The sequence below is a fragment of the Dryobates pubescens genome, chromosome 25 (assembly GCF_014839835.1).
Source record: "Dryobates pubescens isolate bDryPub1 chromosome 25, bDryPub1.pri, whole genome shotgun sequence".
Lineage (NCBI taxonomy): Eukaryota > Metazoa > Chordata > Aves > Piciformes > Picidae > Dryobates > Dryobates pubescens.
Window position 1 is genome coordinate 5500316 of NC_071636.1, and position 15434 is coordinate 5515749.

The following is a 15434-nucleotide window of genomic DNA, read 5'->3' on the forward strand; positions in this document are numbered from 1 at the left end:
CATTAAGGCTGGAACAGACCTCTAAGATCAACCTGAGCTAGTGTGAGATGTCCCTGCCCATGGCAGGGGGGTTGGAACTAGCTGATCCTTGAGGTCCCTTCCAACCCTAACAGTTCTATGGCTCTATAAGATCCCAGAGTCATTAAGGCTGGAACAGACCTCTAAGATTATCAAGTCCAACCTTCAGGATCTTCAAGCAAATTCCCAGTTCCAGTATTGTTTTCTCTCCCAGCCACCAAAACCAAAACCCCCAACAAACTTACAGCAGGCAACCTAATCTCACCTCAACTCACTGCTGAGCCAAGCACATCCAAGGCAAGGATTGCAAAACTCAGCTCAGAGTGTGAGCTTCCAACTTGCTGGAGTTTCAAACCACGCTAGCAGGCGGCTACCAGGAAAAGGTTTAAGGTGTCGGTGCTGCTGGTGCACTGAATTTACAGCTGAACGTGTCACTGCTTCATCCCACCAAGAACTGAAAAGGGCTATTTAATTAGGCCAGGTTAAACCAGAAGGTAATTAGGTTCAAGGTGTCAAAAAATCAAATCCACCTTTTTAGAGCTCTGAAGAATCTCAGGCCAGCAGCAGCCAGCGTGCAGGAGTTAACCCTTCGAAGCCTACAAGAGGAGCAGCAGGTTGGGAGAAAGCTTTTCGTTGCCAAGGAGCGCTGGCAAGGGGAAGTGCTCACCCTGAGTGAAACCTCTTAACACACCCAACTCAAACATAAAGGCAAGAACTGTAAATACCCAGAGGTCTAAAGCCAGACATCCTGGCAGGCAAGAGGGGAAGGAGCTCCTGGAAGCAGCAGCCTCCCGGAGTGCAGGGAAAGCTTTTCAACGCACGGGGAAGGACCTTCCTAATGCAAAACTGCAACTGCCTTGCCTAAGAGCAAACAAGGAAGAGATTCCAGCTACCAGGAGCTCTTCTGAGGCACGTCCAAGCAGTTTGCAGTCTCCTCATTTCTAAGGGAGCATTAAAAATAGCTGTTCTCAGCCACCACAAGTCCCAAATTCTCCCTTACCGCTCAGAAAGGCCAGGAGGAAGCTGCAAAGCGAAGGCGCCGCCACAGCTGAACGCCCTCAGGACTGCTGAAAAGCAGTCAAAAGCCCCCCAGTTTGGCAAGTAGAACCACACTGAAGAGCCACACTTACCCACAAATACTGCAGCAACTTCAGCAAGCGGGGACAGTAATAATACTCCATCTTCCCAAGCACAAAGTTAGGGCAACCCCATCCTCGGCGGAGCCAACCTCCGCGCTCCTCTCCCCGCCTCCAGCAGGAGTTCAAAGCGGAGCGGAGCAATTAAATACGACATGAATAATGTACCACGGGTCCCACGTCACCAGGCTGAGCTCACAGCTTTTCAGACAGCTGCTGGGGCTACTTAGAAGCAGGAGCTGAGCTACCAGCAGCAGCATGTGACTTAACCACTTGGTATCGAGCATCTAACCGCTCTCCGACTTCTCCCAGCCCGGGAGTGGGTTAGGCTGGAATTAACGACAGCACCGTGGGGTTTGCACTGAAACCAACCAAAAACCTTCATCTGGCAAAAAAATAAGAAGAAGAGAGAAGCTTCTAAACCCCCCAGGGTTTGTAGGCTGGGTTATGAAACACTATTAAAGCCACAGCAGCTGCTGGCTGACCTTGTTTTTCAGTAACGTGCAAGGGGGGGAAAAATAAAAGGAGGGGGAGGGGGGAAAAAAAAAGAAGTGAAAGAAAAAGCTCCTGCTTTTAATATGCCTTCTGTGAAGGAGAAGAAACAGACACAGAGTGGCTTTTTGGGCACCACTGGAATGTGCCCAGCAAACAAGTATTACCAAAAAAGGAAGCAAGACCCAAATATGAAGCAACACAGGGTCACCCTCCTCTGGGCTGTGTTAGAAATAGGAAGTGGAGCTGAATGACTGAAGAGTGGTGAAAAGAGGGGGAAAAAAATAGAGCATCATAACCTTTTACAGACTCACACACACAGTCCCACCACAGTGAGGGTGGGAAGGGACCTCTGGAGAGCATCCCGTTCAAGCCCACCGCTCAAGCGGGGCCACCCACGGCATCACAACGGCCAGGTGGGTTTGGAAGCCCTGCAGGGAAGGAGGTTCCACAGGTCTCTCTCTCTGGGCAGCCTGCTCCAGGGCTCCAGCAGCCTCACATCAAAGAAGTTTTTCCTCCTGTTCAGGTGGAGCCTCCTGGCTCTGTTTTGCCCCTTGTCCTGTCACTGAAGAGTCTGGCCTCATGCATCTCCAACTGTTCCTCCTCTTTTCGACCCATGTCCTCTTCTTTTCGACCCATGTCCTCTTCTTTTTGACCCATGTCCTCTTCTTTTTGACCCATGTCCTCTTCTTTTTGATGAGAAAAGGGAAGCCAAGAGGCAGGACCCAGTCCTGGGATGATCCCACAGCCTTTCCCCCTCCCAGAACTCCTCCAGCTTCCCCCTTTCCCTAGGGAGGGACAACATGGAGGTGACACAAAAAAACCCTCCAGAACTCCACTGCCTCCTTAGCTTGAAATTTAGGTTCTGGCCATTTAAGGCAAATTTCCATCCCCCACTTTTCCTGATTTCCATACAGAAGGATCCTGTAAAGCTGCTGACAATTTCTTCTGATTCTCTTCCAGGCTGTTTCACTTCTATAGCCAACAGAACCATTCACACATGAGGCTTTTGCAGCACATCTGCTTCCATCTGGGAAGGAGGCTTTAGAGGCTTTACCCAAGCAGAAGATGAGGTGGGTTTGGTTTTCAGTGGGCAGGAGAGACCAGAAGCAACTGGTGAACTGTGACAAGCCAAACTATGAATTCATCTGCACATGTTTGCACAATATTTACCTTCTCTCCCTTGCACTTCATTCCCAAAATGGGTTTTTAAGAGTCAGCTCATGCTTTTCTTCAACAAATCCTCCCCCACCCACACAAACCAGTCTCAAAACAAGTGCAGCTTTAGACAGATACCACCATGGATACCATCTTTTCCCTCACCACAGGCCAAAACACCCACCCCTCCTTGAAGTTTAACATAAACCACACAGAATCAATGACCACAGGCTTCAAAACAGTTCAGGTCTACACCTGTAGTTAGTAGCTTTATCAGGATACCACCATGGGTAGCAGATATCCTTCACCAAAGGTCAAAAAAGAGAAGTTTAATCTCAAGTAAATATAATCAAACCTGGAACTAGAGGCTTCAAACCAATTTTTGCCTACACCAGCCCTCAACTTTCTATGGAGACCAGTGGTCAGGGATGCCCCTACCCTGAAGGTGTTCAAGGTGAGGCTGGATGATGCAAGGGCTAGTGGAAGGTGTCCCTGCCCATGGATGATCTGGAAGGTCCCTTCCAACCCAAACAAGTCTATCAATTGTTTCCATGAGTTTTCCTCACCACAGGCCAAAACCCCCTGAAGTTTAATATGAAACAAATAGAATCAAGAACCACAGGCTTCAAAACAGTTCAGGTCCACACCTGTAGTTTGCAGCTTTATCAGGATACCACCATGGGTACCAGGTCTCTTTCACCAAAGGTCAAAAAGAGAGAAGTTTAATCTCAAATCAATAAAATCACATCTGGAACTAGAGGCTTCAAACCAATTTTTGCCTACACCAGCCCTCAGCTTTGTATGGAGACCAGTGGTCAGGGATGCTCCCACCCTGGAGGTGTTCCAGGCAAGGTCGAATGATGCCTTGAGCAACCTGAGCTAGTGGAAGGTGTCCCTGCCCATGGCAGGGGCTTAGATCTAGATGATCTTGGATCTAGATGATCTTCCAACCCAAACAAGTCTATCAATTGTTTCCATGAGTTTTCCTCACCACAGGCCAAAAATACCTGAAGTTTAATATAAACCAAATAGAATCAATAACCACAGGCTTCAGGTCTACACCTGTAGTTTGTAGCTTTATCAGGATACCACCATGGGTACCAGGTCTCCTTCAGCAAAGGTCAAAAAGAGAGAAGTTTAATCTCAAATCAATAAAATCACATCTGGAACTAGAGGCTTCAAACCAATCCATGCCTACACCAGTCCTCAACTTTATAGGGATGGTCAGGGATGCTCCCACCCTGGAGGTGCTCAAGGTAAGGTTGGACGGTGCCTTGAGCAACCTGGGCTAGTGGAAGGTGTCCCTGCCCATGGCAGGGGCTTGGATCTAGATGACCTTGAAGGTCCCTTCCAACCCAACCCAATCTATCAGTTATTTCTATGAATTTCCCTCACCTAAGGCCAATCCCCCCCAAAGTTTCATGTAAAAAATCAATACAATCTATAAGCAGAAGCTTCAAATCATCTCATGCCCACACCAGTTTGGATACCACCATGGACAACAGGTTTTCCTCCCCAAAAAAGGCAAAAAAAAAACCCAACCCAAAGTTGAATGCAAAACAAATCACCATGGAGACCAGATTTTCCTCAAAAAAGGCCAAACTCCCCAAAGTTTAATGTGAGCCAAGTAACATCCACAGCCAGAGGCTTACACCAGCGCCAGAGGGCTGCCTTTAGCTACACAAAGCAGTGGTTTGGGTTCTCCACCGTCACTGCTCCACCTGCAGGTGAAGCTGCAGCTCCTTTCTGGGTGCTGAGCACATCACACATTCCTCAGGCTCTAACTCATAGGACTCCTATCAAGCCTTGATGACTCCAGCAGGAGTTGAGGCTTGAAAGCCAGCGTCAGCGAATTAATGACCGGTGCCAGCCGGGATGGGACCATTAGGATCTAGGAAAGACTCCTGGCCAAGCTGGCAGCCCCTGGCTTGGACAGCAGCACTCTGAGCTGGGTTAGGAACTGGCTGGAGGGCTGTGCCCAGAGAGTGGTGGTGAATGGTGCCACAGCCAGCTGGCAGCCAGGCACCAGTGGTGTCCCCCAGGGATCAGTGCTGGGCCCTATCCTGTTCAATATCTTCATTGACGATCAGGAGGAAGGGATTGAGTCCAGCATCAGTAAATTTGCAGGTGACACCAAGCTGGGAGCAGCAGTTGATCTATTAGAGGGTAGAAGGGCTCTGCAGAAGGATCTTGCCAGGCTGGACAGATGGGCAGAGTCCAACATGATGGCATTCAACAAGTCCAAGTGCCAGGTGCTGCACTTTGGCCACAGCAACCCCATGCAGAGCTACAGACTGGGGGCAGAGTGGATGGAGAGCAGCCAAACAGAAAGGGACCTGGGGGTAATGGTTGAGAGTAGGCTGAACATGAGGCAGCAGTGTGCCCAAGCCCAAGAAGGCCAATGGCATCCTGACCAGCATCAGGAAGAGTGTGGCCAGCAGGAACAGGGAGCTCATTCTGCCCTGTGCTCAGCACTGCTCAGGCCACACCTTGAGTCCTGTGTCCAGTTCTGGGCTCCTCAGTTTAGGAAAGAGGTTGAGATGCTGGAAGGTGTCCAGAGAAGGGCAACAAAGCTGGGGAGGGGTCTGGAGCACAGCCCTGGGAGGAGAGGCTGAGGGAGCTGGGGTTGCTTAGCCTGGAGAAGAGGAGGCTCAGGGGAGACCTTCTTGCTCTCTCCAACTCCCTGAAGGGAGGTCGTAGCCAGGTGGGGGTTGGTCTCTTCTCCCAGGCACCCAGCACCAGAACAAGAGGACACAGTCTCAAGCTGTGCCTAGGGAGGTTTAGGATGCATGTTAGGAAAAAATTCTTCCCAGCAAGAGAGATTGGCCATTGGAATGTGCTGCCCAGGGAGGTGGTGGAGTCCCCATCCCTGGAGGTGTTCAAGAAACCTGTGAATGTGGCACCTTGGGACGTGGTTTGATGGCCATGGTGGTCTTAGGCTGAGAGTTGGACTTGATGCTAGGGGTCCTTTCCCACCAAAACAATTCTAGGATCTATCTGCTTGAAGGCCAGGATGAGCTTCTGCTCCCATGGCACAGCAGAGCAGTAAGTACACCATGATCAGGCTTTCCTGAGCCATACAAAGGAGCAAAGCCCTTGGAGCCTCCTGAATTCCAGTGGGTGCTGAACATGTGGAGTTTTCCCTTCTCATGGGGCTGACAGCCTTCTCTTCCCAGCTCCCCTGGATGAAGACAAAGGTTTGCTTGGAGTAACCTCAGACTTAACAACCAGGCTGGAGAACACCACTCATATTTATTCAAGGAAGGGTTACCTAAATAATTCAATGATCTCAGCACTGTTTCTAACAGCACTTCCCTCCCACACATTCCACCTTCTCAAAACCACCTTTCCATATTCACACTGTAAGCTGATGGCACACAACCACTTTTTAGGGGCTGAATGATAATTGTCTGCTCTTGCACGTAAGCCTCAATCTCCTTCCAGGAGGAACCCTCAAATTCCTTTCATGAGGAGCCCTCAACCTCCTTTCACGGTGAACCCCCAACCTGAAGTCCATGCTAGGAATGGGAAAGAGAAGAGATTCCAACCCTTGGATACCTCCCATGAAGTTTTAAGAGTGGGATTGAAACAACAGGAGCCTGTTTCCTGACAGGTTTGAGTGGGATTTCCACCACCACCACCCCCTTCATCAGAAAAGAAAACAAAAACCCTCACTCAGTTCCATCCTTTTTTGCTCCTTTTGTGTGTTCTCTCTTAAAAGAGCAGTTTCAGGAACTCCAAACCCATTGGTTTGGAGCACATCCATTGCTGTGGAGAGCAATACACGGCAGTCACCACACGAGTGTGCTGCAGACTGAGAGGAGGCTCGACCTTGGGACCGCTGGGATGGGGATGCTTTTCAGTCACCTCTTTTGCACACAAGGGGAAGGGCTTTGAAAGGATGTGGGGCAACTGAAAACGTGCAAGTGTAGAGGTAGCAGAGAGTGCACTCTGAGGTCACAGCAGCATTATTCCGCTGTAGCAAACCTTAAGCAAAGCTTAGCCTGGAGAAGAGGAGGCTCAGGGGAGACCTTCTTGCTCTCTACAGCTCCCTGAAGGGAGGTTGTAGCCAGGTGGGGGTTGGTCTCTTCTCCCAGGCAACCAGCACCAGAACAAGAGGACACAGTCTCAAGCTGTGCCAGGAGAGGTTTAGGCTGGAGGTTAGGAAGTTCTTCCCAGCAAGAGAGATTGGCCATTGGGATGTGCTGCCCAGGGAGGTGGTGGAGTCCCCATCCCTGGAGGTGTTTAGGAAGAGCCTGGATGGGGTGCTTGGTGCCATGGTTGAGTTGATCAGACGGTGCTGGGTGATAGGTTGGACTGGAAGATCTCAAAGGTCTCTTCCAACCTGGTTAATTCTGTTCTATTCTAACATGCTCAAGGGTAAAATAAACCAAAGAGAAAAAAAAATCAAAATCAAAAATAAAGCCAAAACCACACAACACCAACACCACCCCCAAACCCTGCAGCACTTGGAAGTGGTTTCAAACAAGTTGTTCCAGTGAGAAAGGATTTCAGTGGCAGCAGCAGCAGCAATGTTCTCACATTCTCTCTACAGTTTTAAGAGTTTCAAATCCTTCATTTTGCACAGAAAATGTTGGGATTTCATTTACCATGTAGCTTTTTTTTTTGGGGGGGGGGGGATGAGGGGGAAAGGTTTAGACCTTAGCTTTGCATTTCAGAGCATGTAGATATAGGAGGCTAATTCCCAAGGTAAAATTCATCTGCCCTAAAGTCAAGGGCATCCTTCTGCAACTTCAGACAGTATCACCCAACAACTTAAAGCAGGAATTTCCCCTTAATATATCTCTCATACAATGGTTTGGGTTGGAAGGGACCATGGGCAGGGCCGCCTCCTGCTAGACCAGGTTGCTCAAGGCCCCATCCAACCTAGCTTTGAAGACTTCCAGGCTTGGAGCTTCCACAGCTTCTGACACAGATTAGGTATATCAGAAACAAATGAGATCATCAAGAACATCAGCAGTGATTCTTCACACAAAGAGCCCTCTTAGGAAGGAAATTAACTCCATTGTTTACCAGACTATGACAAGGTTCTCTTTGTCCACACAATCTCCCAGGAAAGATCTTCTGGAAGAATCTAACCACTCTGCATTATCTACACCAAGAAACAAACAAAACCCCATAATGATCTAAACCCCTCTTCAGAGCTCAGGAGGAAAATTCTTTGCTTAGAAAGGGAAAAAAAACCAACACACTTCATGCTTAATGCTTTGTGTCTGCTGATTTGGCACAGAGCAGGGTGCTGGAACCCCAGGCAGAAGTTAAACTCCACGAGAAGTGCATTTGGTCCTTCCAGAAGACACACATTTTTCTTTCCCAGCCATTTGTGAAAGGAAAACAGTGCTGAAGGGAGCCAGCCAGGCTGCAGCTCCCTTAGCCCTGCCCAAGAGCCTCCTCCACCTACCGTCCCATTGTCCACCTTCCTCTCCTTGTAGAAACTGTGGCGGCTCCTCGGAGTAGAGGCCAAGGAGAAGTCTGTTCCTTCTGGTCTGTCTGAACTCTGCTTGGTCCACTCTTTCCTAGGAGCCTGTTAAAATGAAGTTATGGATGCTGTCACATTGACACACACACACACACACAAAATGTCCTCTTGAGATCAAAAACCAGGGAAGGTCCAAAGGGGAAAACACAACAGAGAAAACCATTAGAGCCATCGAGGTCCAGCTGGCCATGCCTCAAAGCATTAACGTGCCACTGTGCTAAGGGCAGCACTTGCACTGCACCATCTGCTGTTCTAGGGACAAATGAAGGTCATCCACCCAAGGGAAAAAAAAAAAAGAAAAGTCATAATTTGCATCCCTCAGGGAAAAAAACCACCAACAACAATGAAAAACAAGCCATAAAGAACTCAGAAAGATCACTGGTGACAGCTTATGAAATGAAACCCAAGTTAAGTGGGCAGGCTGGAGAGCTGGGAGAGAGCCACTTCATGAAATTCAACAAGGACACATGTAGGGTCCTGCCCCTTTGGAGGAATAACCTCCTGCACCAGTACCAGGGAGGGGGTGACCTGCTGGGGAGTAGCTCCAAAGAGAAGGACCTGGGAGTGATGTTGGACGAGTTCACCATGAGCCGACAATGTACCCTCTTAGCCACAAAGGTCAATGGTCTCGTGGGGGACATGAAGAAGAGTGTGGCTAGCAGGTCAAGGGAGGTTTTCCTCCTCCTGTGCTTTGCCCTGAAGAGGCCAAGTCTGGAGCACTGGGTTTGCAGTTCAGGAGGGACAGGGAACTACTGGAGAGAGTCCAGCAGAGTCTCCAAAGATGCTGAGGGGCCTGGAGCATCTCTGTGAGGAGGAAAGGCTGAGAGCCCTGGGGCTGTTGAGCCTGGAGAAGAGCAGCCTGAGAGGGGATCTGCTCAATGTTCAGCAAGAGCTACAGGGCCCACTCTAGCAAAAGGATAGGGACAGAGCCTTGTCATGGTGCCCAGCAACAGCAGAAGGGGCAATGGGCACAAACTGGAAGCCCAACCACGCTGGGATTCTGTGATGCTTCCTTTCAAACCATTATCCAATTGCAGAGCTCACAGTTTCACATCCTAGGTTGGCAGCATGAACAAAATAACATGGACTAGTTTCAAGCTCTCCATGGAAACACCAATAAATATTTATACACCTAAAATCTGGTCATCTAGGACCAAATTCCTCCAGATAACAGAACCCAGAAAGAAATGAGCTCTGTTGCACTCCACAGATCTGCTCCCAGCTGCAAAGCCAATAAAGAGACACAAGAAAAGCTGCTTCTCACTTCCCATTTTACAGAATCACAGAACTATTGAGGCTGGAAAAGACCTCTGAGATCATCAAGTCCAGCCTATGACCTAACACCACAACATCAGCTAAACCGTGCCACCAAGGGCCACAGCCAATCTTTTAGAATCAGAGAATTGCTAGGGTTGGAAGGGACCTCAAGGATCATCTAGTTCCAAACCCCCTGCCATGGGCAGGGACACCTCACACTGGATCAGGTTGCTCAGGTCTTTTTTCTGAAAGACCTCCAGTGATGGTGATTTCACCACCTCCCTGGGCAGTCCATTCCAGTGCCTACTCAGCCTTCCTGCGAGGAAGTGCTTCCTAATATCTAACCTAAACCTCCCCTGGCACAGCTTCACACCATGCCCTCCCATCCTGTCACTAGTTGAAGGAAGCACTAAATCCTGTCACCAGTTACAGGAAGCAATTATGACACCAGCTGGCAAGAGAATCATGGAATCACAGAGTGGCTTGAGCTGGAAGAGACCTTAAAGCTCATCTCGTCCCAACCCTCTGCCAAAGGCACATCTTCCACTAGCCCAGGGTTGCTCAAGGCCCCATCTAACCTGGCCAGGGAAGGGGGCATCCACAAGCTCCCTGTTCCAGTGCCTCAACACCCTCACTGTGGAGAATGTTACCTTTTTGTCCTCCTGGAAGAAGATCTCTGAGGGAGGGGACACCTTGTGCTTCCAGCCGCTGTCCACGCTCTCCAGCGGGAGGCTCTGCCTGCAGCGGTGCAGCTCCTTCCTTCCCCTCACCTCCTGCCCGAGCGGCAGGCTGTCTTTTCCTTGCCGGATCTTCTCCGAGTAGGAACGCCTCAGATCCGTGGGGGCACCTCCCAAAGCAGCTGTGTAGCTCCTCCAGTCAGTTTTACCCTTCACATTGGAAGAGTCACTCTCACAGGCTGTCTTCTTCACGTCGTCTTTGCTCCTCGCTACAGAGCTCCTCGACGCGCTTTTGCTCCGGTCGCCTTCTGGAGACACCTCCAAAGCCTGTTCTGTAGCGATCAGCCTCTTCTGGAAGTGGCCATCATCTGTCTTTATGGACAACTTGGAAGCAAAATTAACTTCCCACCTTTGGTCTGTGCCAACCAGCTTGACAGGCTGGACCTTCTCAATCACAAACTTCGAGCTTTGAGTCCTGGACGTCAGGTTCACCTCTTCATCCTCGTCGACGATGAAAGTCTTCTTCCGAGTGAACTCCACAGGGGGATTCAGAAGCTTCTCTGGAGAACAGCTGCTGGGATTCCCCCAGTAAGGAGGGCTGAACTTCCTGTCTTTGCACTTCTGTTTCTCAAAGTCTGGGCTACAGGATTCCAGCCTCTCCTTGCTCTTTTCAGTCACAATTCCTCTCTCCGGCCTGTGGGAGTCTCCTGCACAATCCCCTGGCTTGTTAGCAACAGGAGAGTGATCTGACCCCTTCCACTCTTTCCAGCTGTAGGATGAACTCGTCCTATCTGACACATTTCTTTTGTTCTTTGATTTCTCCCAGCTCAGTGAACTGTGCCCTGCAGGGAGCTTGTCTTGACCGCCGATGGCCTTCGCCGATTCCTCTTTATACTCTGCCATAAGCGCGTCGATGTCAAGAATTTGGGATCTGTACCCATCCTCGGCCTTCTTCCCAGGTAAATCACAACCATTTTCACTCCTTTTCTGGGGGACCAGCTCAGTGTCTTTAGGGGACTGTGCAAAACATGGAGGGGACCTGGGCTCATGATAAGAGGAGACTCTTCTTCTGCTACTCTTCAGGTCACTTGGAGTTGTGCTTTCCCGATCCTGTTTCAAGAGGAAAGCATCAACATCTATAATGTTCTCTTTGGAATGATCCAGACCTCTTTCATGATACTGCTGGTTATCTTTCCTAGGCACGTGGAAACTACCCAGTGCAAGGTTCTTGGAGAGCACATCGCCTTTGTCATCTTCCTTAACCCGATCCTTGCTGAAATGCCCTTCCCTGGAGTCATCCCTGCAGTTTGTACTCGTCCCATTTTTAGCTGGGTGCTGCAATAAAGCTTTGGACCTCCCTGCAAAACCAAGCTCCAGGTGAGTTGCTGCTCCCTCGCTTGAGCCTGAGTTCATTTCACTTGTACTTGGAGCACCACCAGGGCTTTTCTCCTTTTTGGTACCAGGGGGCTGATAAGTCACGGCGTAGTAAGTTGCCTTTGGCTCAAAGGCAGAGCTCTGGTTTTTCAAGCCATCATCAGGACTTGCAAGAAGGGCTTGGTTTGCCTCATGCCCTTCCAGCCCTTCTTTGCCTTTCTTGCTTCTCTTTTTCAGTGAGCTTTCATCCAGCTGCAGTGAATCTGTCTGGCTCAGCCTCCTGAGGTTTTCAGAAGCGAGCCAGACAACTTCTTCTGTCTTGACAGAATCCTGAGGCAAGGTCCTCCTCCTCCACCTCTCAGAAATCTTCAAGTCAGAAACACTACTTCTGCTTCTCCTGAGTTTATCTTCTGGATCCATTACCCTGATTTTTTCATGGGCTGTGCTACCTAAGCTGAAGTCCTGCTCTTTGTGATTTAACTCCAGACTTCTCCTTAAACCAAAGGCCCTGGATTCCTCTTTGTTGGTGAGCAGAACTTTCGGCTCAGGATGGTGGCTACTGGCAGATTTACAGAACTGCCCACTGGAAAGCACTGCAGAGGACTGGGCCACGTGTTTGCTCACACTTGTTGAGAGAACTTCCCAGTCCAGGCTGGTTCTGAACTCAGAGCTCTCTGTCCCACCTGGCCTAAAACTCCTTTTCTCAGAAGAGCATTTCATCATGTTAGACCTCTCTGGTTTCTCCATGGAAGAAACATCACCCTGATCACTTTTCATTTCAGAAGGCAGTTTGCTCACGTTCTCATTCACTCCCAAACATTTACTTCTGCTGGTGGAATAAGGTGTTCTCTCAGCTATTGGTAAGGGGCCAGCTTCAGTCCTATCAGAGTCTTTCTTCTGCTCAGGTAAAGTGCATTCACTGGAGAACAAATCACTAGGTTCTCTCAACACAGACTTGCTCGTAAGCACCTTTGTGTCTCCAGCTCCTGAAATAATGTTTTCCTCCCTCAAATAGAGGGTTTTACTAGTTGCCCTACCTGACTGGCCAGCGTGGAGGATATCCTCATCCAGTTTGCTCTCTCTCACAGATGACTTTCTGGTTCTGAGAGTCATGGCCTTTTTCTCAGGAGCCATTGCAATGGCTTCACTCAGAGCTCTTTCACCACACGTCTGAAAGATTTCGTATCTGGGCTCAACTCTCTGGCAAACAATGGAGTCCTCAGCAGTTTTAGTTGGGGGCTTCTCACTTTTCTCAGCCAAAGGTTTCTCCAAGAGAATTGCAGAAGTCATTTTCTTGTCTTCACTTGAGCAAGCTGGCTTTCCACTTCTTTCTACATCTGCATGTTTCAATGAACCAGACTGCTTGTGATACTCCTTCTTCACACTGGTGCTTTCCTCCACATCCCCCATCCAGGCCCGCCTGCTGTGGCCCAAAGTCACCACTTCAGGCTTCACCTCCAGCTCACTGCCCATTTTCAGTGCAGAATCAGTCCCAGGATGACCAGCAGCAACGCTGTGCCTCTGAACATTGTGGTCAAACATGGTGGCTCGGACAGTTTTAACGCAGGGTTTTTCATGAAGGGGGCTTGGTTTTAACCTTTTTTCCAGGTTGCTTGTGAATGAGGCAGGGGTTTCACCTTGCTGAGGAAAATGCTGCCCATCCCCAAGGAAGCTTCCTCTCCTCTCTATGGGATCAGCTTTGTTTGTGATCTTCAAAACCTGCCGGGCTTTCCACGGGTTGCCGGCAGCGTGTGCTTCGGTGGCATCCGTGCCAGGTGCCAGCTTGACCTCCTTACCCTGGAAGGAGAAAATCCAACAGTTAGGATAATTCATCTAAAAGAGGAGTAACAAAAGTTTAGTTTAAGCCTTACTTGCCCCTACTCTGTGCAACAGCCTGCACAAGTTGAACTGACCCACCTTCTCTGGCCACTCAGGTCACCTAAGCAAACGAGCAGCTCCAGCTCCTGAATCCTGATTAGAACAGGAGACCTTAGTGTGGCCTTCCAATATCTGAAGGGGGTCTACAAGAAAGCTGGGGAGGGACTTTTGAGGGTGTCAGGGAGGGATAGGACTGGAGGGAATGGAACAAAACTAGAAATGGGGAGATTCAGATTGGATGTTAGGAAGAAGTTCTTCCCCAGGAGGGTGGTGAGAGACTGGCACAGGTTGCCCAGGGAGGTGGTGGAAGCCTCATTCCTGGAGGTTTTGAAGGCCAGGGTGGATGTGGCTATGAGCAACCTGCTCTAGTGTGAGGTGCCCTTGCCCATGGCAGGGGGGTTGGAACTGGCTGAGCCTTGAGGTCCCTTCCACCCCTAAGAATTCTGTGAACAGGTATTTGATAAGGAGTTGTGAGCCAGATGTAGAAATGCTCTAACTCAAAGAAAATAAAGGCTAATCATGCACTGGTTTGGGTTGGAAGAGACATTTAAGGGCCTTCAAACTTTGTGTGTCATACTTCAGTGTCCGGATTCCTAGGTTAAATGTTAAGCAGGACAGAGACATGAGCCCTACAACAAGGAGCTGTGAGCTAGGTGTAGAAATGCTCCAACTCAGGGCAAATAAAAGCTAATCGCTGCACAAACAGCCACAGTCATTGCACGGAGGGGTTTCAGGCATTAAAAGTCCCTTTAAAATAGGACATAAAATACTTTGCACTCTCTGCCACCACACTGCATATTTAACTGATAAACTCTCAAGAGATGACACTCCCCTGTGTTCCAGGCATGTCCTAAAGATAGCCTCACACAAGTAAACCTCTTAGGATTATGTCACTCTTCATTCTCTCCAGACCCAGGTTGAAGGCCTTGATGGACAATGACACAGGATGCAAATCTTGCTGGAGACCACATCCCCTGGTGCTGTTTTCTGACCTTTTGCTTTTCTTGCATGTCACTGGTGGAGCTGTTCCTGGTCTCAGCAGCTTTCTCAGGCTGTGCTTCACTGCTTGTCGTTGGACTTGAAAACCTGAGAGAAGAGACTTCTGTTACTCCTAGTCCTATTAGGGAGCAGGACTGCTTCCTACCAAAGCAGGCTGGCAGCAAAGATCCAATAAATTGCATTTCTTAAGGAAAACCATCACTATTTCATACTCATAGAATTGCTTGGATAAGAAAAAAACCTCTAAGATCAAGTCCAACCATCAACCTAAGACCATCACGAGCATTAAACCACACGCCAAAGCGTCACATCTTGAGCACCTCCAGGGATGGGGACTCCACCACCTCCCTGGGCAGCCTGTTCCAATGCCTGACTACTCTTGCAGCAAAGAAAGTTTTCCCTCACCTCCCACCTAAACCTCCCCCAGCACAATTTTAGGCCATTTCCTCTCCTTCTATCACTTGATGCTAGGAAGAAGAGACCCATCTTCCATTCGCTTCCAGCCGAGTTAGTCGTGCTCAGTTAATGTGCACGACCAACCCGCTGCACCACCTCACTGCAACCTCCTTTCAGGGAGTTGTGGAGAGCAATGAGGTCTTCCCCTCAGCCTCCTCTTCTCCTGACTAAACAACCCCAGATCCCTCAAGCTGCTCCTCATAAGGCTTGTTCTCATGGGGAACCACGTGCTCAACAGAGGTACAAATCAGTGTGTGATTAATTTCTTCTCATTCTGTCACTCGGGGGAAGAGACCAACCTCCACCTCCCTCCAACCTCTTGTCAGGGAGTTGTAGAGAGCAATGAGGTCTCTCCTCAGCCTCTTTTTCTCCAGATTGAACAACTCCAGTGCCCTCAGCTGCTCCTCTCTTAGACCCTTCACAAGCTTTGTTGCCCTCCTCTGGACCTGCTCCAGTCCCTCGATGTCCCTCTTGGGGCGAAGGGCCCAA

General features: G+C 49.4%; 1 protein-coding gene across 1 annotated transcript in view; it reads right to left on the minus strand.

Moving 5' to 3' along the window:
• Positions 1-15434, minus strand: part of KIAA1671 (KIAA1671 ortholog) — a 77488-nt gene that overhangs the window by 60262 nt on the left and 1792 nt on the right. The window contains exons 2-4 of the mRNA XM_009909631.2: positions 14483-14576; positions 10212-13409; positions 8227-8349 (exon numbers count right to left, since the gene is read on the minus strand). Of these exons, the coding sequence (XP_009907933.2) occupies positions 8227-8349; positions 10212-13409; positions 14483-14576 (3415 nt within the window). The remainder of the gene's footprint in view (positions 1-8226; positions 8350-10211; positions 13410-14482; positions 14577-15434) is intronic.